The 26,959-nt window shown below is 38.2% G+C and overlaps 1 protein-coding gene, 1 long non-coding RNA gene and 1 pseudogene across 2 annotated transcripts; all 3 read right to left on the bottom strand.

Moving 5' to 3' along the window:
* Positions 1-422: 422 nt before the first annotated feature.
* Positions 423-4,035, bottom strand: LOC149213794 (uncharacterized). Its single transcript, XR_016250861.1, has 2 exons — positions 3,887-4,035; positions 423-1,734 (listed from the first exon to the last, which is right to left on the bottom strand). It is a non-coding gene; the product is annotated as an uncharacterized LOC149213794 (long non-coding RNA).
* A 5,969-nt stretch (positions 4,036-10,004) lies between these two features.
* Positions 10,005-11,663, bottom strand: LOC149213793 (pentatricopeptide repeat-containing protein At2g13600 pseudogene; annotated as a pseudogene).
* An 81-nt stretch (positions 11,664-11,744) lies between these two features.
* On the bottom strand, positions 11,745-12,539 carry LOC149213792 (putative pentatricopeptide repeat-containing protein At3g13770, mitochondrial). Its single transcript, XM_089389151.1, has one exon. It carries the CDS (start codon positions 12,537-12,539, stop codon positions 11,745-11,747), a length of 795 nt encoding a protein of 264 aa, XP_089245277.1.
* Positions 12,540-26,959: the final 14,420 nt, after the last annotated feature.

Here is a 26,959-nt window from a genome sequence, read left to right as displayed (position 1 = left end):
GAGAGAATGAATCAACTCGTCATCTATTTAAACAATGTCTAATGAATTCAATTTAGCTAATTTTGGCCTAATTATCCCCTAGAATAAAATAATGTGCAAAATAACAATAACATTTGGTGACAAGCCCACCAAATAGCTCAATAATACATGAATAAGTCTCTCAAGAGGGTCGAATGATCATCAAAGTGAGTTGTTGGGCCTTTGAGGAGGCTTGATGAAATCCAAAGGGTGTCATGATGAAGAAAAGGACTCCAAACATAGTAGACAAAAGGTTGGACCATTTTTATCCAATCAAAAACTTGTGGTGCTCCCAAGTGGGTGCGGGGGCACACAAACATCCTCATGGGTCTCCAAACATATCGAAGATGCATGTATACTATCTGCAAGGGCTCGAATGTTGATATAAGTTATGTTTGATCATCTTATAGATCTTAAACCATCTCCCAAGTGTATGGTGCCACTGTGGATCCGGTTAGGCATGGTGAACCAGGTGCATCTTCTTTGTCCAATAGGTGAACCACGAGAAATCTCTGAATGACTATTAAGATCCACGGAATGTTTTCTGTTGTTGTGGAGGCTCATGGCTCTCTATACACACCCTACATGTGCTAATGTATCCCTCTAGAGGCTTAAGACCCAGTATAGGGAGACCAAACCAAAAATGGAGACCATCTGTAATCCTGCATAAGATCCAATCTGTCCCCTTTCCCTCCAGTACACCAAGCCATTAAAGAAATCAAGTAAAAGAGTTTACAAACCATGGGAAAACAGGTGGGTAATTCATAATGGCATGCCCTTCCATAGTGGGCTTTGACATGTGCAAATGTCTCCAAGCTCAAAGGGAGTTTAACCAGGCACCCTATTAGGTGGTTTCTGCTTTTAAAGGGGGTGGTATCTCCATGGTACATCCTTCAAATGGTGGTGGAATGTGATAAAGTGATGGAATGGAGTAGGGGAATGAAGGGAAAACCCTGGGTCGCATGCCATAGTACAAGGGTAGCTAATGAAAGGGAAGCCCATATTTGGGTAAATGATGTGTAGGAGGGAGAAATCATGGTACATGAGTTACCCCAGCCTTGGTTTTTCCACCCCTCTTCATATTCCTTTTTCCTTTTATGATTTTTCTTTGGTTAACTAGTCGGGGCTCAAGGGAATGAGAGCATAATGTGTAAAGTACAACAGTTGATAGTAGATACCCCTTTTAAGGTGGGGCAATTCATCGTCCACTAGAGGTTGGGACAATCATGGGTTCTTGAATGATAGAAGAGGCTCATTTAGGGCCTATAGGAACCAGATTGAAGGTCAATAGCACTGTAAATATTGCCATCCATGCTCCACTTTGTTGTATTAAAGGCATACCTCAAACACTTGCATGGAAATATATCATCCTTGGAGAACAAACAGGAAATGATCTCATTGTAACATACTATTTGAAAATGGCAGTGTGCAAACCCATTTAGAATTGTGATCATGAAAGCTCAATCTCCCACTCTTGGCTGTTTGCATCCTATAAAACTCTCCAACAACGTCTCTTCCTTATACATAGTAATATTGCTAGAAACAATACAGCCAAGACACCACCAAGACTATGACCCGTAATCGATATTAAATTGTTTAGAAAGGAAAAATGGAATTAAAACAAGAAAGTAATATTTAATAAATATGAACTTTCAACTGTCTCACCTGTGCAACCTGCCCAAGATTTTACCTGAAGAAATTTGGTTATTCATAAACCTGCAAGTCAAACAAAGGCATGGTGAAGACAGTCCCAGCCTGTATGTTCCAACATTTTTCAAGAGAATTCTGAACAAAGGAAAACCCCATACAACTTGCTTGCCATTGCAGTAGGAATAAAGCAGAATAATGTCAATGAAATGATTCATAATACAGATAACTCATCAGTGTGTTACATGTTATGGTAGGCATTTATCTACTTTGATGTTCCGATCAAGAGGAAAACTAATTTTTCCATGCGAAGCATGAAAATATTGCAAAATTAAAAGCTTTGGTATATATTTTGTTATGTTTTATCACCATTTCTTCTATCTGCATTGTGATTCCTTCCTCGGTTCATTTCCAGGAAGATATAGCCATACAAATTGCAGAAGCATATGCATGATTTATATTTTTCTTTCCCTTTAATATCAGAACTTCACCATCATCATCAAAATCATGATACATGAATGGATATGCTCTCGGACATGGTGGGTGGCAGTAATACTCTTGGTTAAGAATCTAAGATATTTGAGGTTGATTGTTGCACACTATGACCTCATGTAACTGCTTTGAAATTGCTAACATATGGTTAAAGCATATACAACCTGTGAGTTGGGCCAAAAGCTGATGTCTCCATGCTCACATCTTGTGCAATGTTGGCTTTCAGATGGTGTCTATAGTAAGTTGTATGGTTACTCTGGTCAAACAATATACAAAAGGACGTACAAAAAAACGAGAGGGTGCTCTATGCTTGAAAATAATACTGCACCTCCTTGTATCGGCTCTTCTGATGCATGACACTATTCATAGGATATTTGGTTCATGGTTGGCACATAAATATGAAGCTTGATTATTGTGCACAGGGCGATCTAACCAAGAAGCTTGAGATCATTGAGAATGAGAATACAGTGCACCAAAGGAATACCATCATGGGAAGACTAAATGATTACAACGTGGATTTTTCCAGAGTTGGAGACAATTCAGGAGTGGAGAATACCATCATGGGAAGACTAAATGATAACAACATGGATTTTTCCATAGTTGGAGACAATTCAGGAGTGGAGATTAGAAGATGTTCTTGATGTAAAATGGACATTTTCATGCAAATGCAAGCCAAAGCATGAATATAATCACTGGTTAATCACAAATAAACCAGAAAAATTGCGAAGGGCCATAATTTTAAGGGGCAATTTTATCATTTATGAATCAAAAAAACAAAAACGAAATAGGCATTATATCTTTCCCTCAAGACATTGAAGGTAGCAGTATAGATGAAAAACAACCCCCCATGAACTCCATAATTAAAACCATTACAGAGATATCTGGCCTACTCAGAATTCAGGAATTGAAGAAGAATGTCATCAAGGCTTCTCTTATATAGAAGTGCATCTAAAAGGACATATTTCATATTTCAACTCTCAATGTCTTCTAGTCTCTGGAATTTAAGTCTGCAGGAAATTGAGAAAACTCTACAAATTACATAATGTAATAAACTGTGGGAATTCCTTATTGAACATAGCATAACTAAACAGCAAATCAAACTTAGAGATTTTTTTCTTGGGCATGCTAAAATAATAACTATGTTACTCCTCTACCCATAATCAGGTTAGTAGGAAGTATCTCTAAATCCAACACTACTGTAATTTCATCAACAACTTTCCCAGCCTTTCATTAAACTGAGACTGACTCAGAAAGGCCTTAAAAGGGGAGGAAGTGACTGGATCCTGGACATGCCTCCCCTGGATAACTTGGGAAAAACTAGCAACAACAAAAGCAATGCCATTGGTTTATGTTTCAAAAACTGTATGCTTATTTCACATCCTATTGTTGACCTCAAATTAATTTAAACATTTGTCTGCATTAATATTGTTGAGAGTGCATTATCTGAAACATAAGTATAAATCAAGAAATCCTTTGAAAAATCAAGGTTGACTAATGCATGGGAAACACTATGGACTTTTAAGTTGGGTAAACAATTTCTTCATTCTAACATCACATTTGAATCCAACATCTTTCTTCGGCACTGTTAGCATTTTTGAAAAATAATTTCTCATGCAATCATCTTGGATATTGACTTGACAGTTAAGAGGCAGTTAGCACAGAATCAAATGTTCTCGATGATCTAGATGGCTGTTCTAGAGAAGGTGTTGACAAGGCCAAATCCACTTACCAAGTTACCAGCTTTTGTTTGTGGTGGCAAAGAATTGTTCCATCTGTTTCTCTCTTTTAGATCATTTTGTGCAAATTTCATGTTGGTACATACCCCACATCTTTTATCTGCCCATTCAATATCTCCAACTTAGTACAAATTTTCAGCATTTGTATTAAGATATTCCGACACATAGGAAATAGTTAAGTATAACTTGGTCTAGTATAGAGTTAGGTAAAGTGTGTTTCTTTACTATGTACATTTTGTAACTTACAATCCGACGGTCACGATATGTAGTGATCCGACGGTTCATTCTCTCCTCGATATTACCGACACTTGATCCGTGGCTTAACACCCGATTGGTCCATGATCTCTATTTAAAGAGCATGGAGGGTCATTTGTAGGTTAACCGTCCATGAGAGAAGCTTATGTAAATTTTCATTCTTTTATTAATAAATTGCGTGAAGTGGCCGCGTTGGCTCAGGCCGTGAACTGTTTCCCTCTTTGAGAGTTTTAACCACGTCAAAAGTACTGGTGTATTGATCTATGATCTATTTGTAAGCGATGTCCTTTGGTGTTCTTTTCGAGGAACTTACCCTGTAAATTCTTACATGGTATCAGAGCTATTTGAGGGCCGCGTCCGTTGGTGATCCAAATCTGAAGCCGGTAGAACTACATCCAACTGTCGTTTCCTAGATCTACTGTTTCTGACTACTTTCGGGCCGAGATGACTGCTCTATTGTGTTGGGAGCATCTGTTCCAGTGAGGAACCCCTTTTGTTTCACACGAAAAGGTTTCTGGTAACCCTAGCTACGTCATTTTTAAGATCTGGAGGTATACAGTGTTTATTTGCAGTTTACAGTTATTTTCTCTTTGTTTATTTCGGTTTCGGTTTATTTAGCCTTTTTTATTACCGGATCTATACCTCTCATTTCTGCATATGCTCTTTTCCCCACGACTCTGTGCGATCTGCGCAAATCAAAAACAGAAAGGAAAGATTTTTCTCATGCATATGCTCTTTTTCGTTGCGCCTTAGTGTGATCTCGGAAAATCAAAAACATTGAGGAAAATATTTAGTTTCTGGCTAAAGCTAACTTCAAGCCGCAAGGTTCATTTTTTTTGTATGTCCGTGTTGGGTTTTGTGTTTTTTGTTTTGTAGGGAAAAAGAGCTTTCTCAAAGCAAGCACGCAACCCAAAGCTTCAACCCCTCTCTCTCTCTCTCTCTCTCTCTCTCAAACTTTTTGTATAGCTCACTTGGTCCAAAGCTAATTTATGAGAGTAGAGGTCTTGAGTTCAAGTCTCCTTTTTGTGGGGGCGGATTTTTCATTTCCGCACATTCCCGCACTTCGTCGGCATCTTCATCAAATTTTCTTCAAAAAGCCATAACTTCTTCATCCAGAAGCCGTTTTCAGAACCGTTTTTTTTTAAACGGCCTAATTTTTCGAGATCTTTCCATTGGAACACTTAGTTTCAGCATCTATAGCTTCAGTTTCTGTTAAAATGGAAATTCCATGCCAAGTTATTCTTGACAGCACCAACTACTTCCAATGGTGGTCCTACATTGTGGATTTACTTAGAAGTAAAGGTCTCTACAGAATAGCCTCAGGCCAAGAAACCAAACCGAAAGATGAAGATAAGGCAGCTAAATGGGAAAATAGGCAAGATCAAGCACGTGGGTTGATAGGGATGTCTATTTCTCCAGATCTTAGATTCCATATTGCAGAACTTGATACTCCTGATGAAGCATTGAAACAGATTACTAAAGTTTTTGGAATAAAAAATGAACTTAGAGCCCATCAACTTGAAAATGAGTTGCTTACATTGGACCCCAATAATTTTTCTTGCATTGAAGATTTTTTATCCAAGTTCAAGACCCTTAGACTTCTCTTGGAAGGTGTTAAGGTTAAGAAAGAAGATAGTAACCTTATCTATTCCATTCTTACTAAGTTGGGACCAGCCTACTCTGTGTTTGTTTCCACCTTCCATTCTACAAAAGAAGCCTTCATTTCTCAAGGACAAGACTACAAGTCCCCTTCCTTTGATTCTTTTTGTGATTCTTTAATAAGAGAACAAGAAAAACTCTTACACCTTGATCTTCTTAATCTTGGAAACTCTTCCAAGAAAGCGTTAGCCGCCCAGCAGCAACCAAATCCAAAGAATCCTAAGAAGTTGTATCCTAAAAGGAATGGTCCTAAACCAAACAAGGGTCCTAAGCAATTTCAGCCTCAAAATGAAAAATCATTTCAACAAAATGATAAGACAAATAAAAACAAAGGGAAGAAGACTGATAGACATTGCAACTTTTGTAATCGAGATAGCCACTTAGAATCCAAATGCTTTAAGAAGATGGAAGCCTTGGAAGCAGCAATGAAGAAGCATAACATCCATTTGGAGCACTCTTCAACTTCAACTTCATCTTCAGGAATGGCACTTTCTGCATGTGGTTGTCAAACATCTCGGTCTGGCTATGCACTAAATGTATCTTCTTCTTCTCATTCTCATGAGTGGCTCATTGATTCTGGAGCTTCTTATCACATAACCAAAAACAAAGCCATGTTTTCTTCTTTAAATGATTGTAACACCAAAAATATATATGTTGGTGATGATAGATCTCTTAGTGTTGTCGGGACTGGAACTGTTCATATAGACAATGGTCAGTTTAATGATGTATTATGTGTTCCAACCTTATCCTGCAACCTTCTATCTGTATATCAGATAACTCATTCAGGTGAAGGTAAAATCGTTGAATTTTCACCTCACAATGTTGTAATTAAAGACCTAAGAGATCCTAGACAGATTTTAGCTACTGGCATTGCTGATGATTCTACAAGGTTGTATAAGTTTCACAACTTTGGGTCATCAAATCTTTCCTCGGTATTTGTTGCTCATAATGATGAAGTGAGCAAACTTTGGCATGAGCGATTTGGTCACTTAAACTATCGCTCTATTCAGAATCTATGTAAAGAAAATATGGTGACAGGTCTTCCAATGGTATCTTGGAGAGATGGTGTTTGTTCCGGATGTGTACTCGGAAAACATCATTGGGACAGTTTTGAAAAACATGCCTCTTGGCACGCCTCAGCCCCTTTACAGCTTGTGCATAGTGATTTATGTGGTCCACTTCCATTTGTTTCATTCTCTGGCTACAAGTATTTCTTAACTTTCATTGATGATTTCTCCAGACGCACTTGGGTATACTTCTTAAAACTCAAGAGTGAAGTATTTAACATGTTCTTGGCCTTTAAGGCCTTTGTTGAAAAACAATCTGGACATCAAATCCTTAAGCTAAGATCTGATAATGGCGGAGAATATGTTAACAACAAATTCATCAACTTCTGCACTGAGAATGGAATTCAAATGCAACATACTGTTCCATATACTCCACAACAAAATGGTGTAGCTGAAAGGAAAAATCGCACCTTAAACGAAATGGCTAATTGTATGTTTCAATCTAAAGGACTTAGTCTTAATTATTGGGCAGAAGCAATTAACTGTGCAAATTACATAATAAATCGCACTCCTACTAAGGTTTTAAAAAATATCACTCTAGAATAAGCATGGAGCTCAATTAAACCAGATGTAAGTCACTTTCGTGTTTTTGGAAGTGAAGCATGGGCCCATATTTCAGATGAGAAACATAAAGCTTTAGAACCTAAGAGTGAAAAATGTATTTTTGTTCGATATTCTGAAGATGTCAAAGGATATAGACTTATTCCACTTAAGTCCAAAAATGTTATCATTAGAAGAGATGTAAAGTTTGCTGAAAATATATCGGCCTACGAGCCTAGTTCGGCGGATGTGCCACTTCTCCCTATCTCTTCTACTTTTGAAAATATTTCTTCTTCAGATGATGAAAGCGAGGATGAAAATCCTCCCCCACCTTCTCAGGATCCTCCTTCAGCTCCGCAGCGTCCAAAATGGGTCCGTGCTACTCGGGATACAGCAGGTGATCTTGCTGGTGATCCTACAGATTAGCGCCGTACACGTTCTCAGTTCGATAGAGCCTCTTCTTTACTGGCTCAAGCTTCAGTGAATTATGATCCTAACACCTTTGTAGAAGCTTCAGGCCATCCAGATTGGGAAGCAGCTATGAATGAAGAATATCATTCATTATTGGCAAATGATACATGGGATCTTGTTCCTCTACCAAAGGGACGAAAACTTGTTAGATGCAAATGGGTTTACAGAACCAAGTATGGACCAGATGGGAAAGTTGATAAACATAAAGCTCGTCTTGTTGCTAAGGGTTTTTCACAAGTTGAAGGCATTGACTACACTGAAACTTTCTCCCCTGTTGCCAAAATGAACTCTATCCGCCTTGTTCTTTCCCTTGTTGTCTCTTTCAAATGGGAAGTCCATCAGATGGATGTTAAATCTGCCTTCTTGCATGGGGACTTGCATGAAGAAATCTATATGGAACAACCTATTGGCTTTATACAAACAGACTCCAGCCTTGTATGTCGGCTCAAGAAATCCCTTTATGGTCTCAAGCAAGCTCCTCGAGCTTGGTATGCCAAAATGGATAACTTTCTTTTAGAAAATGGCTTTTCTAGGTGTCATTCTGACAATACTGTCTACACCAAGAAAGTGGGCAAGTCTCTTATCATTCTTGTTCTTTATGTTGATGATCTTATCCTGACTGGTAGTGATCCCAACCTTATAAACCATGTGAAGTCTGGCCTTAAAAAGAAGTTTGAAATGACAGACTTAGGACACTTACATTATTTTCTTGGTCTTCAAGTCTTGCAATCCAAGGAAGGTATTTCCCTTTCCCAGTCCAAGTATGCCTGTGATATTCTATGCCATTTTCACATGGAAGACTGTAAGCCAACCCCTTCTCCCTTTCAGTCTGGAGTCAAACTTTCAGTCACTTGTACTTCTCCTGAAGTTGATGCTACCTTATACCGTCAACTTGTAGGGAAACTTTTGTATCTAACCCATACTCGTCCTGACCTTTCCTTTGTTGTTAGCCTTGTTGTTCGGTTTATGCAAAACCCACATGAAAGTCATTGGAAAGCAGCTAAAAGAATACTTCGTTATGTTCGAGGTACAGTTCAGTTTGGGATTCATTACAGTGCCGAAGCAGCTCCTCTATTGGTTCGTTTCACTGATTCGGATTGGGCTGGTGACCTTGATGATCAGAAGTCTACTGCAGGTTATGTGTTCACTCTTGGTTCAGGACCTATTACATGGGCTTGCAAGAAACAAGGTGCCATTTCTCTTTCTTCAGCAGAAGCAAAGTATCGTGGTGCCGTAGAAGCTAGTAAGAAAGCCTTGTGGCTTCGTCAGATCCTGTCAGAGTTTGGCTTTCAGCAGCAGCATCCGACTACACTTTGGCATCATAATCAAAGTGCCATTCAACTATGCAAAGATCCAGTCCAACATCAGCGCAACAAACACATTGAACTGCACATGCACTTCATCAGAAAGCTCATCCACGACCATGTTCTTGAAGTGCAATATTGTTCAACAAATGATCAAGTTGCAGACATCTTTACAAAAGCTCTCACAGAGGCGAAGTTCACTAAACTTCGATTTATGGTTGGAGTTCAGGAAGTTGTCACTAAGGGGGGATAGGCTCTAGTGCCTTCTTCCTTCTCCTATTGTGTCATATTTGTAAATCCTTCAATCCTATCCCAAGTTGTTCTTAAGGGGGGATGTTAGGATATTCCGACACATAGGAAATAGTTAAGTATAACTTGGTCTAATATAGAGTTAGGTAAAGTGTGTTTCTTTACTATGTACATTTTGTAACTTACAATCCGACAGTCACTATATGTAGTGATCCGACGGTTCATTCTCTCATCGGTATTACCGACACTTGATCCGTGGCTTAGCACCCGATTGGTCCATGATCTCTATTTAAAGAGCATGGAGGGTCATTTGTAGGTTAACCGTCCATGAGAGAAACTTATGTAAATTTTCATTCTTTTATTAATAAATTGCCTGAAGTGGCCGCCTTGGCTTAGGCCATGGACTGTTTCCCTCTTTGAGGGTTTTAACCACATCAAAAGAACTGGTGTATTGATCTGTGATCTATTTGTGAGCGGTGTCCTTTGGTGTCCTTTCTGAGGAACTTACCCTGTAAATTCCTACAATTTGTAGGGTGTGATCTGTCTCCTGCTAGAAAAGCATGCAACTATTTATTGACTTCAATCCAACTGCATCCTGGCTGTTTTTTTACCTTCCTAGTTTTCATCAAATTTTGCACCTTTTCAATGTCATCCCACCTACCAACGGTGGCATAAATATTTGATAGCTGCAGATAAGGTGTAGGATTTTCAGGGTCCAACTCAAAAAGCTGTTCAGCAACACGTTTTCCTAGCTCTACATTAGTATGGATCCTATAAGCTCCAAGTAAAGATCCCCACACAGCAAAGCCAGGTTTTATTGGCATGTTGTTGATAAAGTCTTGCACCTCATCCAAGTACCCTGCACGGCCAAGAAGATCAACCATGCAGAAATAGTGCTCCATCCTAGGAATGATGTGATAACATTCACTCATAAGTTCAAAGTATCGTCGACCTTCATTCACCAAGCCTGCATGGCAGCATGCAGATAGAACACCGACAAAGGTGATATAATCTGGTTTTGTACCAGAATTTCGCATCTGTTCAAAGAGTTGAATGGCTTGGTTACCACACCCATGCATTGCATATCCTACAATCATTGAAGTCCATAAGACCAAATCTCGAGTGGGCATTTTGTTGAATACTTTGTGTGCATTATTTATGGTCCCACATTTTGCATACATGTCTGTAAGGGCATTCCCCACAAAAACATCAGAGTTGTATCCACTCCTAATTATTGTTTCATGGAGCTCCTTGCCTTGTTCTAGAGCTGCCATGTTGGCACATGATGGAAGAACGATTGCCAAAGTTTCCTTGTTTGGCTTTACACCTGCAAATTGCATTTGTTGGTAAAGATTTAGGGCCTCTTCATCATTACCATTCTGTGCATATCCGTCAATTATTACATTCCATGATGGCACATCTTGTTCAGGCATTTTTTGAAAGAGCTTCATAGCCTCGCTGATGTGTCCATTCAAAGAAAATCCTGAAATGATGCCATTCCATGAGATCATGTCTTGTTGAGGCATTTTCAAAAAGAACTTGAGGGCTTCATCAACATATCCACACCGTGCATATCCTGCAATCATTGCATTCCATGACACCACATCGTGTTGAGGCATTTGGCTAAACACTTCATGTGCATTTTTTATGCTCCCACATTTTGTATACATATCTATGAGAGCACTCCCCACAAAGAGTTCCCATTGAAACCCACTTCTTATAATGTCCGCATGGACCTCCTTACCCTGTTCAAGAGCTTCCGAGTTGGCACATGCTGAGAGAACAGTGGCCAGGGTTTCAGGATTGGGCTTTGCAACTGTAAGTTGCATTTGTCCGTAAAGCTTCAACGCTTCCTCACAATATCCATTCTGTGCATATCCCCCGATCATTGCATTCCACGAGGATGCATCTCGTTCCCACATTGTTTGAAAAAGATGGTTAGCCTTTTCAACATCACCATTCTTTGAATAAGCAGCAACCATTGCAATCCATAAAATCACATCTCGTTTCAGAATATTGCCAAACACTTCACATGCATCATCTATGCTCCCACATTTAGCATACATGTCTACAAGGGCACTCCCCACAAAAGCATCAGTCTGAGATCCATGCTTGCATACATCTACATGGATTTTCTCGCCCAGTTCCAGATCCGACAAGTCGGCACATGCTGAAAGAACAGAAGCAAAAGTCTCAGAATTCGGCCTCACTTTCGCGGATTGCATTTGTTTGTAGAGATTGATGACTTCCTCGCCATACCCATTCTATGCATATCATGGAATAATTGCATTCCATGAAACCGCATCTCATTCTGGCATTTCCATAAAGAGTTTCAGGGCCTCATCCACATAACCATTCCGAGCATATCCCGTGATCATTATAGTCCACGACACCACATCTCGTCCGGGCATTTCTTGGAAAAGCTCCTCGGCATCATTGAAGTTATCATTCTGTGCATATCCCGCAATCATAGCATTCCATGAGACCACATTTCGTTGGCACATTCTATCAAACACTTTGCGTGCTTCCTCTAGTTTTCCACATTTTGAATACATGACTAGAAGTGAATTTCCCACAACCACATCAAACTGATACCAACCACTCTTAATTATCTCTTTATGGATCTGCCTTCCATACTGGATCGCTGCACAGGCCTGAAGAACACTGGAAAAGGTAAAGTTATTGGGTTTAATCCCCGCTTGTTGCATTTGACGAAACAGTGTCGAGGCCTCGGTGGGAAGCCTATGGATTACATAAGCTGTGATCATCATCGTCCATGACACCACACTCCGCTCGGCCATGTGATCGAAAATTCTGCGAGCGTCCATTAAAACCCCACATTTCGCATACATGTTGAGCAACGTGTTTTCTATAAAGACGTCTGCCTGAAATCCCGTCTGAGCCATGTGGGCATGGACGAGTTTACCATCTGCAAGGGCTTTCTCCTTCACACATCCGTGCAGCAAAGAAGTATAAACAGATGAGTCTACAAACGCACACTGATTAATATTATTGAGAATTTGCAACGCTTCTTTCAAACGACCATTGTTGCACGCTGCTCTTAGTTCCTCACTCATTGATGATGCGAGTTGCCTTGCCATTGGTTTTAAGAGAAGTAAAAGCAGTCAACGACCCGCTGCTGTAAGAATCAAGGACTTTTTTGCACTATGTTCCTACGAAAGGGCCCCGGTTAAAATTGCACGAGTTAGTAGATGAGGAAAGAGATCTCGGAACCATTTCGCATGGAGACACTGGAGAGCGCTTGATCACATCCATACCCTCTTAGGTGCAGGAATTTTGCTAGCGTTTAAGGTCTCTAATTATCGTAAACTAGTATTTGCACCAAATGTTGCAAAAGAAATGCTAGAAGGCATAAATTGAGGAACAATCACTACATGGGAATGGGCAAATCTAAATGAGATGCAAATATGTAGTAGAAATGAAATTCTAACGCTGGGTGCCTCACACTATTTTTTATTAATTATTGAATTAATATTGCATATAAATCTCATAAAATTCAATCAACTTATAATTTAAGGCTTTGATCTAAATTTGACTTTGGGTTAACCACTAAACCACAGGCCAACAAAGGAAAGACTGCAAAATGTTATAGGCATTACCATAGTAAACCCAATGACTCTACACACAAGAATTTTTGGGGGAGGGTGTTATTGGAATTAATAAATGGCATAACAGGAGCATAACCCTTGTCTTGCTTCCAATCCTCGTTTACAAAAGAAAGCTCATTCTGAATGATATATCTTAGGTTTGGATCAGAAGGCAGAGCTGAAGCCTCTAATAAAAAAGAGCGACATTTTTCCTTCACTTCATTAAAGCGACTATAAGTGGGAGTGGGAATATAATTTTTGTTAGTTTTGAAGGTAGATGGAGCATCGAATTCCAGTAATTTGTAAGGGGATGAACTGGCCTCACTGCAGTTGTTGTGGTCTAAAGTGGTTGTTAGCTATTTTTGTGGTTGATGTGAGTAGTTTTGTGAGTGTGGTTTGTCTACAAACTCATTTTGGTGAAAATTGGGCTGGCTAGGAATTTAATGCAGACCCTACTCTACCAATGAGCTACATGCCCTTTTGATGATGGGCATCTTTACTGGTTTGATATCAAGGTGTGAATTGGTACCTCCAGCATTCCATTGGGTTAATGCCAAATGGTGTAGTAGCACATAGGTAACTTTTGCAATGACGTTTCAGGGGAGTAGTTCAAGTTCTGCTGATATTCACCTTCTTTTGCTAGCTAAAAATGTGTTTTAGGTATGGTTACTCAAGGTTGAAGTTATGATAATGAGAAAGATCAAGGCCTAGGTTTTGGGTCGAGTTCTTTGTATGTTTAATCTGCCACATGTGCCTCTGGTTAGAGTTCCTTCTTGAATACTTACTTGAGTTGGTGGAACTCAGAGTTCATAACACTTTCCAGCTTATTTCAAAATTCATTCCATATTTTCATGCAGCATTGCCTCAAAGTTTCCATGGCGGAATGGATGTCGGCACTAGTTGCCTTTTCTCCAGACCAATCCCGGTTCAATTATGCAAGTACTCTTCTTAATAGCATACGCTGTGTTGGGTGCCAAATTATACATTTCTGTTATTGAAATTCAACTCGAGAATATGGTAATATGGTCATATGGTCATATGTTTATTGTGTTTTCTATTTTCCAGTTTTGGTCTGCCAATCATGTACACGAGCTTTGTACGTTTAGGAACATTTGAAATCTTCTCAGAATTGATGGAAACAATAGATGTTACTATGGAAAAATCAGATGAGTCCAAATTAATATCACATGGATCTTTTGATGAACTAGTAGTTGTACCTAAGCTAACCTTAACTGACAACACCTACAAGTCATTACCAACTCCCGTGTTTTATGATGCTAAAAAATAACTTATAGCCTTATCTGTTACAAAAATGGTTCTCCATCAACAAAAGGAGCATTCTACATCTGCAAGTGAATGGATTTATTTGGATTTCCATCACTCACAGGGAGGGGACTGCAACAATCATAGTTGTTTTTCTCTTCAGAAAAATATACAAGATGAAGACAACTGCAAATTGATTAATTTTACAGATCCTTCTTTGAAAGTGACTTCAACTTTTTTGAATATAATGGAGTATTTTGATAAGCACCAGGATAATCAACCTGAAAATAATGGTCCAGAGCTCTCCGAAAGTGTTGGTATATCAGATATTCCAAGGTTCAAGTTTGAGACTGTTCTGGGTGGGGTACCTGACAACATTGACATGAAAACACAGGATAACCTACAAAATGCACTTCAGTCAAGAACTAAGAAGGTATCTTTATTGTTCAAGTCTATGTTTTTATCCAGTGATCTGTCATTTTACTTGAATGTGAAAAGAAGTTTTGTAAGATGTGGAGATCCTTCAGCAAAAGAAACAAGTAGCATGCAAAATTATTTGCATACCGATCTCAATGAATTCTCAAATACTATTTCATCGGATTTTTATTTTCAAAAGAACATGATACAACTTCATCATATTGAGATGTCCAAATCTGTCATAGACATTATTGATTGCATTCGAATGGATTCTGAAATGGTTTATGAGTTAGATAATGAGTTAAAAAGAATAGTACATACATTTCTAGACCTGAAAAAGCTTTGTGTTCCACATGTTAATTAGGTAGATCTAATGAGTTTGATCAAGGACAGGATTTCCCAAATAGGTTCCTTGAAATATGATACAACTTTGAGAGGACTAGGCACTATGCATATATTATAGAAGACAACTTTTGATGTTCGTTTCTAAGTGTTCAGGTAGCATATATGTATTTGATAGAGTTGGTTCAAAGCATAGAGTTTTTGGAAGATTCTTTAAAATTGCCCTATTCTTTGCTTAAATATGCCTTTCTTGACCATCAACAAGCACTTTGGATGTAACAGCACCAAAACAGAGAACTTTTGGAGGAGAGTCTACCATGGATTTCATTTCCATTTTCTTATACATTTGGTTAGATGTACCTAATCTGTTTAACGCATATATAATTTTTTCTGAGTTCCAATATGATGCTCACTAAAAACAAACAGATAAATCTGATGCAACCTTTCACCAATAAGTAAATGGTGTAACGTTTCAATTTAAAATAGCAGCATTGGTCCACAGTAAAAAGCCTTCAAGAGCCATCCATTTCCTCCAACTAGCTACCTTGAACATCTTATCAAGTGATATGATATAACCTTGGCTTTTACACCAACAGGTATAACGATGTAATCATTCAGTTAAAACAGTAGAACTTGTGCACAGTAAGACAGTAATGAAGCGTTATCTACTTTCTCAAATTGGCTACACCATTTTTTTAGTTGTTGAAAATGCATCATATACCACATTAAAAATCAAAGAGATCTGGTGATTGCCAAAATATTTTGTAAAAAAAATACTTGTTTAGATTATAACAAGCAGATCATTGTTTACACAATGGATCACAAAAATTCCATTTGTAAGGGAATAATAATTTGTTAACTTGATCAAACAAGGGAAAGGGTACAGGGTCATAGAAAATGTGGATTCAAGCTGCTGCTGTAACGTTTTTGAGTAACCCACTTATTTTGATGATGTTTCTTGGTTTTGTCCAGATATTTTTCCATGAACAGGATAAAAAGTTGCTACATTATTTTTTTTTAACATTTGTTAAATAAAATGCTATAGCACTCCATGCACCTGCCATGCACCTCAGTTTTTTAATACTAACTTGTACTTGGATGTAACAGGCTATAAATCAGAATTGGAAGACAAAAGGATAGTGTGTGAAAAAAGTGAAATACAGAAAACAAAAATAGACTTTCCTGTAAGCCTCGTACCATGCCACAGAATGGGCCTTACTGCAAATGGCCAAAGCCTCTAAGTCTGTGTTTCAGCACAATGGACATTGGGATTTTTCTCTCCCCTTGCACGTAGTTATGATATATAAGGGGGCTTCTATCTTTATTGCGATTAACATGTTGACTCTGTTCCATCTGCATCCATGTTCTAGATTTATTTTCTTTTTAATCAGACCATCAATAAGGGCTTATAAATTTTCATGCATTGTTGTCAGCAGGACAATTGCTATTGCAGTATAGTTCTCATGATAGATGGCCAACTTTATTCTTTATCTATACATATCTAGTTATCAAAAACACGGATTTCGAGTGCCTACTTTAATGAAGTCTCCACCAGTGGATGAGTCACACTATCTGTACAACATTCTTGAAGGAAATCGGATGAGAAATGGAAAGAGGACCTTAAGTAGTGCAAGAGCAATGCAATGGTATTTTGTATTCCTAAGCCTATTCAGACAATGAATAATGCAGTGTGGAGAATGTGATTCCAACCTTCCCGATGATCTTTTGTATAGAATTCCTAATTATTGTGAATTGCAAGTGTTTTCCAGACAGGAATAGCTTGTAAAAGATAAAATTCCATCACACAGTCAAGGAAACTCATTTGGTAGTGGTCCAAAGTACCTTCACAAAGGCCCTGGTACTTCATGAATTCAGAGGATGCATCTAGGTTTGCATGTGATCATGTTCTAGCGAAATGTTACAATTTGTTTTAAAAATTTAAACCAAAACAAAAATCTTGCATTGCATTCAAAAGTACAACTCACTTGGCCAAGGGAAGCAGTTAGAAAGTTTAAGGAGGTCAACTTCCAGTATGTAAAGAGATAAGGAAATATGGTAGCAGACCTATTGGCTAATATTGCAATAGAGGAGGAATAGAAGGATTAGACCTAAACACAAATTCACTGAACTTAACTGAAGGGGAGTGGACGTCAAGCTTCAAAAATTGGTCCAATCAAATTGCAATGATCTTTAGGAAGTCTTTTATCTAAAGTTCATTTGTCTTGTTTCAATCCCCTAATTTCAGAGGCATTTCAGAGGCCCAGTATTCCCCAACATTATTATGGGTTACAGTCCAATCATGTAAGCTTTTTTAGAAGGACCTGCTTTAATTTGAGAATTTATGAGAGAGATACCACATTGAATTCCAAGGTTGAAAATAGATCAGCGTAATAATTTCAAAGGGTGGAAAAAGCCATGCAAGGCTATAAATTTAATAAGAATACTCCTGGCCAGCTCAAAGAGGGAGAAATCTTGTTGCGCAAGAATTGTAAAGCCATGAGGAGGAATTTAGAAGGATCTGTTTTAATTTGAGAATTTATGAGAGAGATACCACATAGAATTCCAAGGTTGAAAGTAGATCAGCTTAATAATTTCAAAGGGTGGAGAAAGCCATGCAAGGCTATAAATTTAATAAGAATGCTCCTGGCCAGCTCAAAGAGGGAGAAATCTTGTTGCGCATGAATTGTAAATTGTTCAACTCTATGTTTGTATCCAGTGATCTGTCATTTTACTTGAATGTGAAAAGAAGTTTTGTAAGATGTGGAGATCCTTCAGCAAAAGTGATCTGAAAATGGAATGTACTTGTTTAAGGGTGCAAGGTATCCATTTCCAATAATTGCAACTATGAGCTAGACACTCCAAATGACCTCTAAAAATGTGTAAACTTCTTATTTCTTATATAGAGATAGACTGTAGGGGCATTCACCGGACATGTCACCTCTAAAAAGAGGATGAGTTCCAGAGGCTACCTGGCCCTCTACAGGCTCTGCCTAAAGAAATAACAAAGTAAACACTTAGAAGTCTTTGACATACACATACTTGAAGTTTGTTGTCTTCCGGAATAAGACAAATAACTTTCTGTAGCTGAATAGGTGATTAAGTGTGTATGCAAGTTATGTATATTTGTTGTTTAACACTTTATATCAGTTTCTTTTAGCATATCATCTTCAGCAAATAAAGACATCAAAATGATAAAGCAGTTCACCCCCCCTGGGCTACATCTGCTGGACCAAACCTCTCAAACTAGGCTTGTCCTCTTGTATTAAAAATGCTACAAAGGCTAATACAAGAATATGAGAGTCTCAAAAGATAGATCTGATTGTAAATACAGAATCAGAAGATAGGAATTAGCTAAACATGCTCTTTCCCAAACACTAAACAGTGAAATTTGTACCTTATACAGTACTTTCCCCACTTGGCCCTGGTGGATCTTTAAACTTGCATGGAGAATTTCGAGGTGAATATGACCTCAACTAGTTCTGAAACCTCTGCCATTAGACTTAGAAGGTCGAAAATAGCAGACATAGGCTTTTGAATCACCAAAACGGATGAACATAGCCCCCAAACAGCTCAAGCACTGAAATGGCCCTAGTGGCCCTGAAAGCTTCCCTGAAGCTAAACAGTGAGAAGAATGCCTCAGAAGGCAAAACGAGCTGTAGAAATGGATTTGGAATGCTGAAAACCTTCAGAAATGACCTTCATTCCACATTCACTAGCTGCACAATTCCCAATGCAGCGCCCAAACTGATTTGGCCCTGGTGGTTCCTGGAACTTCCACGAAGATAAAACACCTGCAAATGACCTCAGATGGCTGTGAAACCTGTGCCAATGGCTTCAGAAGGTCGAAGAGACCCAAAATAAAAAATAAAAAAATTCATCAAAAACCATCTTTCCTAGCCAAAGTTATGGCCAATTAAAGTTTCTCCAATCTGCCCCTAGAAAAACTCCAGCTAACTGTAGTTGGGGCCAGTTAGGCCCGCCAAATATGGGGGGTCTGCCCAAATTTGGCGCTCCTGCGAAATTTCTGCCAACTTAACTGCAGTTATAATAAATACATGTGACCAAAAATTTCGGCTGGCAGTTTGCATCGGATTTCGTGCCCGGCGGTTAAGGGGGTTGAGCCCACGGTTATGGGCCGAGGGTCATATGGTATGGGGGCTGGCCGCTTAGGGGCTGGCCCCCTTCATTTTCCGCCCCACAAACATTTTAAACTTTGAATAAAGTTTGGTCTGCCAATCATTCAACATTTGCTGTTGTGGCCCAACGGTAAGACTGTTCAATAGTGCATGGGAGGTCTCGTGTTCAAAACTTGCCAATGCCAAAAATTTTAAATATGTGCCCATATAATGCTTGCTGACATCATCCTGGGCCATGTGGCGCCCTCCGGGCCTGCCACGTGGCGGCTTCTGATTCGCTGCCCAAAAGGAATATTCCCTGAAATATTCCAAGGAATATTCCGTGGAATATTTTTTTTTTTATTTTTTTTTTAAATTCAAAAATTAAGGGTTATTGGGAAATTTTGTTTTTGGCATAACTTTCTCATACGGCGACCGTTTTTCGAACCGTTTGTGGCACCAGAATCAGGAAGATGAGCTCTATCCGGTCGTTGAAGTTACAATTAGTTCTAAGCACTTTCATTTTTGACCATTTTACGACACTTGGTCCTGAGCTCCTAATCACACCTCCCAAATGAGAAGGCTTTTGGTCTCCAAAAGCTTACTGAATATCTGAACTGTACAACACTTCAGGAATAGAAAATATCCTCTTCCATTCAGCCAAAAGAGCATACTGATGCCAAAATGTCCTACCTTATCAACTGTCGTCAAGGCGAATGTTGCTGCATAAACCAAGTACTCGTCGAATCCCGACCAAGCTTGTTCGCCAGACAAACTGAAAGTTTGCAGAAACCAACAATGAAACTTGCTGATATATGAGCTGAAATATTCTCCTGAACATGTGGGCTTGCCAGTTGTCACGATGCCCATCCATGGCACCTCCGCTCCAGAAGAAGAGTTGCCTCCCAAATGAGAAGGCTTTTACAAAGATGAAACACCTCATCATTTCTCCTCTTTACAATCTTGGAGATCAAATTAACTTTTTCCAAGTCAATATTACATTACATGCATGGTTAAAGACAAAGTAATCAACCCTTCAAGTTAATCACACATACATGTTTAAAATACAAGGAAATCATCATGATCCCTGTGCTCATGCATATCATTCTCATGCATGCAATTTATCCTTCAACTTTCTCTTAAGTAAAATATCCTTGATCACATGTACATGTACTTTCAAAGCTGAAATGAATATAACTTTTGCTGCAATAGAGTGAGTCTCATACTCAGCTTTTCCATCCTGCAACTTGCATTCCCTTAACAAAGAAATGCATTCAATCAAAAGACATGCAACTTTAATTGGATAAAAATTCTAACCATTTCTTACCAATCCATTTCAAAGGCGCTTCCTTTAACTGCACATCGATATCAACATGTGTATCATCCTGACACATATCAATGATGGAAACTTCCTTCCCATTCTTGCCATACTCTCTCTCCAGTTTCTTCAACTTTTGTGGAAGCATTGTTGGATTCAGAGTCCAACACCTTTCAACAGTATGTCCATGCTTATGGCAATAAGTGCAACACAAGTTCATCTTCTTGACAGCATGATTTGCATTGTTCAATGGAACTTTGGCTTCTTGCCTCCTTTCCTTCAAAACTTTCCTGTATGTTGCCATTCTTTTCCAACATCTAGAAACACTATGGTTAACCAAACCACAAAAGGAACATGCAATTCTTTTCCAATGCTTATGTGGAAATTTTCCATGCTTTACATGATCAAAGGAAATATGATTGAAATCAGATTTATACCTTTCCCTTTCACCTTCATTACCTTCATGAGGAGGTGAATCAAACGAAGAAGAAGCTCCTTTTGGAACACCATCAATCCCTTCAATGGTTTTAGAGCTTTCACCATTCTCTTGTTCAAGTGCATGCTTATGCACACCTTCTTCTTGCAAGGTATGTTTCAAACTATTGCATTCCTCAAGAATACAATCTTTACAACCTTGAGATAAAGAACTTGAAATGAAACTCCTTCTAGGAACTGTTTCAATTGCCTTCATGGCTGCTTTAGAACTTTCTCCACAAGATTGTCCATAGCCAAGACCCAAATTCTTAGGCCTTACCTCAACCATTATTGGCTCAACTATACCCTATGCATGTTTGCCCAATCCTTTTCCTTCATATCCCATTTTGGACATCAACTTGGACCCTATGCCCCTGGTATGTTTCTCAAAAGAACCAACATAAACATTCTTATCAGAATTTGAAGACAAACTAGAATTGTTTACCTCTTCTTCAAGCTGATACTTGGCTAAGGCTTCTTTGGCAATAAGGAGTTGTGTCTCCAACTCATGCATCCTTTCCAGATTCATGTTTGCAATATGAAGTTGGCCTTCCATTTCCTGCAATTGTTCAGAAAGCAACTGTTTCTTGGTATCAGAGCAAAGAATTTTGCTTATTTGGACATCTCAATATGATGAAGTTGTATCATGTTCTTTTGACAATAAAAATCAGATGAAATAGTATTTGAGAATTCATTGAGATCGGTATGCAAAGAATTTTGCATGCTACTTGTTTCTTTTGCTGAAGGATCTCCACATCTTACAAAACTTCTTTTCTCATTCAAGTAAAATGACAGATCACTGGATACAACCATAGAGTTGAACAATTTAAAATCTAAGGTCATTTGCAGGTGTTTTTGCTTCGTGGAAGTTCTAGGAGCCACCAGGGCCAAATCAGTTTGGGAGCTGCATTGGGAATTGTGCAGTCATTGAATGTGGAACGAAGGTCATTCCTGAAGGTTTCCGACATTCTGAATCCATTTCTACAGCTCGTTTTGCCAGTTGAGGCATTCTTCTCACTGTTTAGCTTCAGGGAAGCTTTCAGGGCCACCAGGGCCATTTCAGTGCTTGAGCTGTTTGGGGGCTATGTTCATCCATTTTGGTGATTCAAAAGCCTATGTATGCTATTTTCGACCTTCTGAGTCTAATGGAAGAGGTTTTAGAACCTCAATTTTGGTGATTCAAAAGCCTATGTCTGTTATTTTCGACCTTCTGAGTCTAATGGCAGAGGTTTCAAAACCAATTGAGGTTCTGAAACCTCTGCCATTAGACTCAGAAGGTCGAAAATAGCAGACATAGGCTTTTGAATCACCAAAAATGGATGAACATAGCCCCCAAACAGCTCAAGCACTGAAATGGCCCTGGTGGCCCTGAAAGCTTCCCTGAAGCTAAACAGTGAGAAGAATGCCTCAACAGGAAAAAAAAGCTGTAGAAATGGATTCAGAATGCTGGAAACCTTCAGGAATGATCTTCGTTCCACATTCAATGACTGTACAATTCCCAATGCAGCTCCCAAACTGATTTGGCCCTGGTGGCTCCTGGAACTTCCACGAAGCAAAAACACCTGCAAATGACCTTAGATTTTAAATTGTTCAATTCTATGTTTGTATCCAGTGATCTGTCATTTTACTTGAATGTGAAAAGAAGTTTTGTAAGATGTGGAGATCCTTTAGCAAAAGAAACAAGTAGCATGCAAAATTCTTTGCATACCGATCTCAATGAATTCTCAAATACTATTTCAGTAGTAGAAATGGATAAATGTCAAATGTTGCAGTGCAGATGCAGTGTTGGGAGGAAGGACCCAAATTCTTAGGCCGTACCTCAACCATTATTGGCTCAACTATACCCTGTGCATGTTTGCCCAATTCTCAACTATACCATACTCTTGGATATTTAGAGTTTTCATGGAGCACTCTTAGAGAGTGTGGCACACTTGGAGTTTTGGAGCAAGAAGGCAAAGGAAGAGCAGGAAAGCGCAAGATGACATCGCGATCAACAACTACAATGAGTTTTGCTTGCAGGTACCAAGTTGCATGTATGTTTTCCTCTCTAGTTTGGCATGCATCACACATGCATGTAGTTTATTGGTCATGATTTGTCACTGGCATGGAGGATTGCCTGGATTGATAGTGAATTTTAGAAGGACCTGTTTTAATTTGAGAATTTATGAGAGAGATACCAAATAGAATTCCAAGGTTGAAAGTAGATCAGCTTAATAATTTCAAAGGGTGGAGAAAGCCATGCAAGGCTATAAATTTAATAAGAATGCTCCTGGCCAGCTCAAAGAGGGAGAAATCTTGTTGCGCAGGAATTGTAAATTGTTCAACTCTATGTTTGTATCCAGTGATCTGTCATTTTACTTGAATGTGAAAAGAAGTTTTGTAAGATGTGGAGATCCTTTAGCAAAGAAACAAGTAGCATGGAAAATTCTTTGCATACTGATCTCAATGAATTCTCAAATACTATTTCATCTGATTTTTATTGTCAAAAGAACATGATACAACTTCATCATATTGAGATGTCCAAATCTGTCATAGACATTATTGATTGCATTCGAACAGATTCTAAAATGGTTTACGAGTTAGATAATGAGCTAAAAAGAATAGTACATACATTTCCAGACCTGAAAAAGCTTTGTAATCTACATGTTAATCAGGTAGATCTAATGAGTTTGATCAAGGACAGGGTTTCCCAAATAGGTTCCTTGAAATATGATACAAATTTAAGAGGACTAGGCACTATGCATATATTATAGAAGACAACTTTTGATGTTTGTTTCTAAGTGTTCAGGTAGCATATCTATATTTGATAGAGTTGGTTCAGAGCATAGAGTTTTTGGAAGATTCTATAAAACTGCCCTATTCTTTCCTTAAATATGCCTTTCTTGACCATCAATAAGCACCTTGGATGTAACAGCAACAAAACAGAGAACTTTTGGAGGAGAGTTTACCACAGACTTCATTTCCATTTTCTTATACATTTGGTTAGATGTACCTAATTTGTTTAACGCATATATAATTTTTCTGAGTTCCAATATGATGCTCACTAAAAACAAACAGATAAATTTGATGCAGCCTTGCACCAATAAGTAAACGGTGTAATGTTTCAATTTAATATAGCAGCATTGGTCCATAGTAAAAAAGCCTTCAAGAGCCATCCATTTCCTCCAACTGGCTACCTCGAACATCCTATCAAGTGATATGATACAACCTTGGCTTTTACACCAACAGGTATAACGATGTAATCGTTCAGTTAAAACAACAAAACTTGTGCATAGTAAGACAATAATGAAGGGTTATATACTTTCTCGAATTGGCTACACCATTTTTTTAGCTGTTGAAAATGCATCATATACCACATTAAAAATCAAAGAGATCTGGTGATTGACAAAATATTTTGTAAAAAAATTACTTGTTTAGATTATAACAAGCAGATCATTGTTTACACAATGGATCACCAAAAGTCCATTTGTAAGGGAATAATAATCCATTAACTTGATCAAACAAGGGAAAGGGTACAGGGTCATAGAAAATGTGGATTCAAGCTGTTGCTGTAACATTTTTGAGTAACCCACTTATTTTGATGATGTTTCTTGGTTTTGTCCAGATATTTTTCCATGAACAGGATAAAAAGTTGCTATAGTATTTTTTTTAAACATTTGTTAAATAAAATTCTATAGTACTCCATGCACCTGCCATGCACCTCAGTTTTTTAAAACTAACTTGTACTTGGATGTAATAGGCTGTAAATCAGAATTGGAAGACAAAAGGATAGTGTGTGAAAAAGTTGAAATACAGAAAACAAAAATAGAAGTAAATCAATTTTTCACATCATATGTAAAAGAACTTATATTCAGATCTAAATGAAACATCCAGCTCCCCCATAAACTTTATGTAATGGATGAGCTCGTATACTCCCTGTCATTAAAGGACAAGTAATGATTTCTGTCATGGATGCCCCCCCATATAATTTAAAGGTTCTCCCATTGAGATTTCCGCAAATGGATGGGCTCTCAAACACTCTGCCATTAAAAGACAAGAAAACCATTTATATTAAAAATAAGATTATATGAGTCAAAAAAATACTTATTAGGATAACAGTGATGTGGTACTTATTAGGATAAAAGCCAGGCAAACCATTTATATTAAAAATAATGTTGTATTGAAGAGACTATATCGAAGCAAGCTCTGCTATGGCTCTTGCTTGTTATTCCAGATGAAGCAGCCTTCAACAGGATGAATCATCTGCTTTAGCATCCAATATGAATTGTTTATAGGTATTGACTGAACAACTTTCCTTCCTTCACAATATAATTCTGTGAAGGGAAATATTTGTGAGCCAACTTCATGCATCAATGGCCACAAAGGACTAAAGCACTGACTTCACTCTATTTTAGATTTTGTTTATTTCAAAACTACTAACCTATAAAATCAATAAGATGGAATGAGCTTCATGCTAATCTTTTATCATTCATTCCTACATAATGCTTTGAACCATCATTGGTCTCAGGAATGTATTTGAGAGCCCAATATTTGATACATTGTTTTATTTGAGAGAAGCGAGCTCTTCTCTGGCTCTTGCTTGTTATTCCAGATAAAGTAGCCTTCAACAAGATGAATCATCTGCTTTAGCATCCAACATGAATTGTTTATAGGTATTGACTGGCCAACTTTCTTTCCTTCACAATATATTTCTGCGAAGGAAAATCTTCTCCCTTGAAGTATCTGTCTAGAATATCATGTGTTCCAGCTGCATACATTATCTGAAGTAGAGATTTTTATGAACAATTAGTCAGAAAACTCTCAAGAATATCTCTGTACTTTTTATGACTCCTATTTTCTGCTTCCAAAGATGACAAAAATGATGAATTAATGACAGCATTAAAGCTTTGTGCAATGGACCATGATGCAATATGATTGACTTTTTGAATTATTTATGAGGTACGTTTGCAATCAAAGAAATTGCTAGAAACAAAGGGGTGAAATTGGATCTATTGTAGTCCCAGAGATATGAGGAGTCATAGCATGGTTTGGCATGGAGCACCATGGATGATCTTTTGGAGTAGGTTGAGCAAACCAAGAGTTAGCAATGTACCTGTTTCCATCACTGCAATTGGCAGTTAGCAATGTGATTGTTACCATCACTGCAATTGGCAACCTAACTTGTTATAACAAACAGGAACATAGTTTAGAAATTTAGAACACAGAAGAACGATTCATTGTCTTTTAATTGCCTCCAAGAATGACAAAAACACTACCAAAGCAGAAAAATACAGTTACATTGTTTTATTAGCAACATATCATCATGCTCTTTCTGAATTTGAGATAAATGTTTGATAATGGGACTTGTATGTCCATTATTGACATTGGGAAGTAAGAATTACAAGGTTTTCTACCTCCTTTCACATGGTCTAATATAGAACCTAGAAGTCCACAAATGAAGTGGAAGCCCATTTACCAGAGATTTACCCAAATACTATATATTCACCAAATCAGACAAACAATGACTTGAGTATGGCTATAATCAAGAGAAGCTTCAATAATGCTTTCCCACATAATGTTTTCCTCAATAATGCTTTGTCTTCAGAAAATCTTCGTCCATGACTCTAGTCATTAATTAGGATTTTCAATTCATGTATATTCAAATTGGAGCCAACTTTAATCAACCATCTAAGCATGCAAACATTGGCATAAAAAAGAAGACGAGCTTCTGCCAGAGAAAAGGAGATCTTGAAGCATACGAGTCATTATTATCTCAATGCTTCTTGTGACTCAACAATAGCAGACTTCTGGGCCCCAAGGGTTAGAATGAGAGGACAAAGCTCAGGGGGTTAAAGCTCCAGCCTCAATTTGAATTCACAGACTTAACTGTTCTGTGTGGTTGGGCCTCTCCATGGGACCTAGGGTTTATAGTGGCAGCCCAATGGACTCAAACCCATGCCTAGCGGGTATGAATCCACTCAGTTATTGATTCCCTTAATAGAAAT

This window comes from Pinus tabuliformis, chromosome 1_1 (assembly GCF_031772625.1).
Source record: "Pinus tabuliformis cultivar Carrire ecotype Pingquan chromosome 1_1, CPIR1, whole genome shotgun sequence".
NCBI lineage: Eukaryota > Viridiplantae > Streptophyta > Pinopsida > Pinales > Pinaceae > Pinus > Pinus tabuliformis.
The sequence above is the reverse complement of the archived record's forward strand: the minus strand, read 5'-3'. Positions and strand labels throughout refer to the sequence as shown.

What these genes read in the sequence shown, in the direction of transcription:
- LOC149213792 (XM_089389151.1), bottom strand. Translation starts at nt 12,539, where the DNA reads ATGGCAAGGCAACTCGCATCATCAATGAGTGAGGAACTAAGAGCAGCG.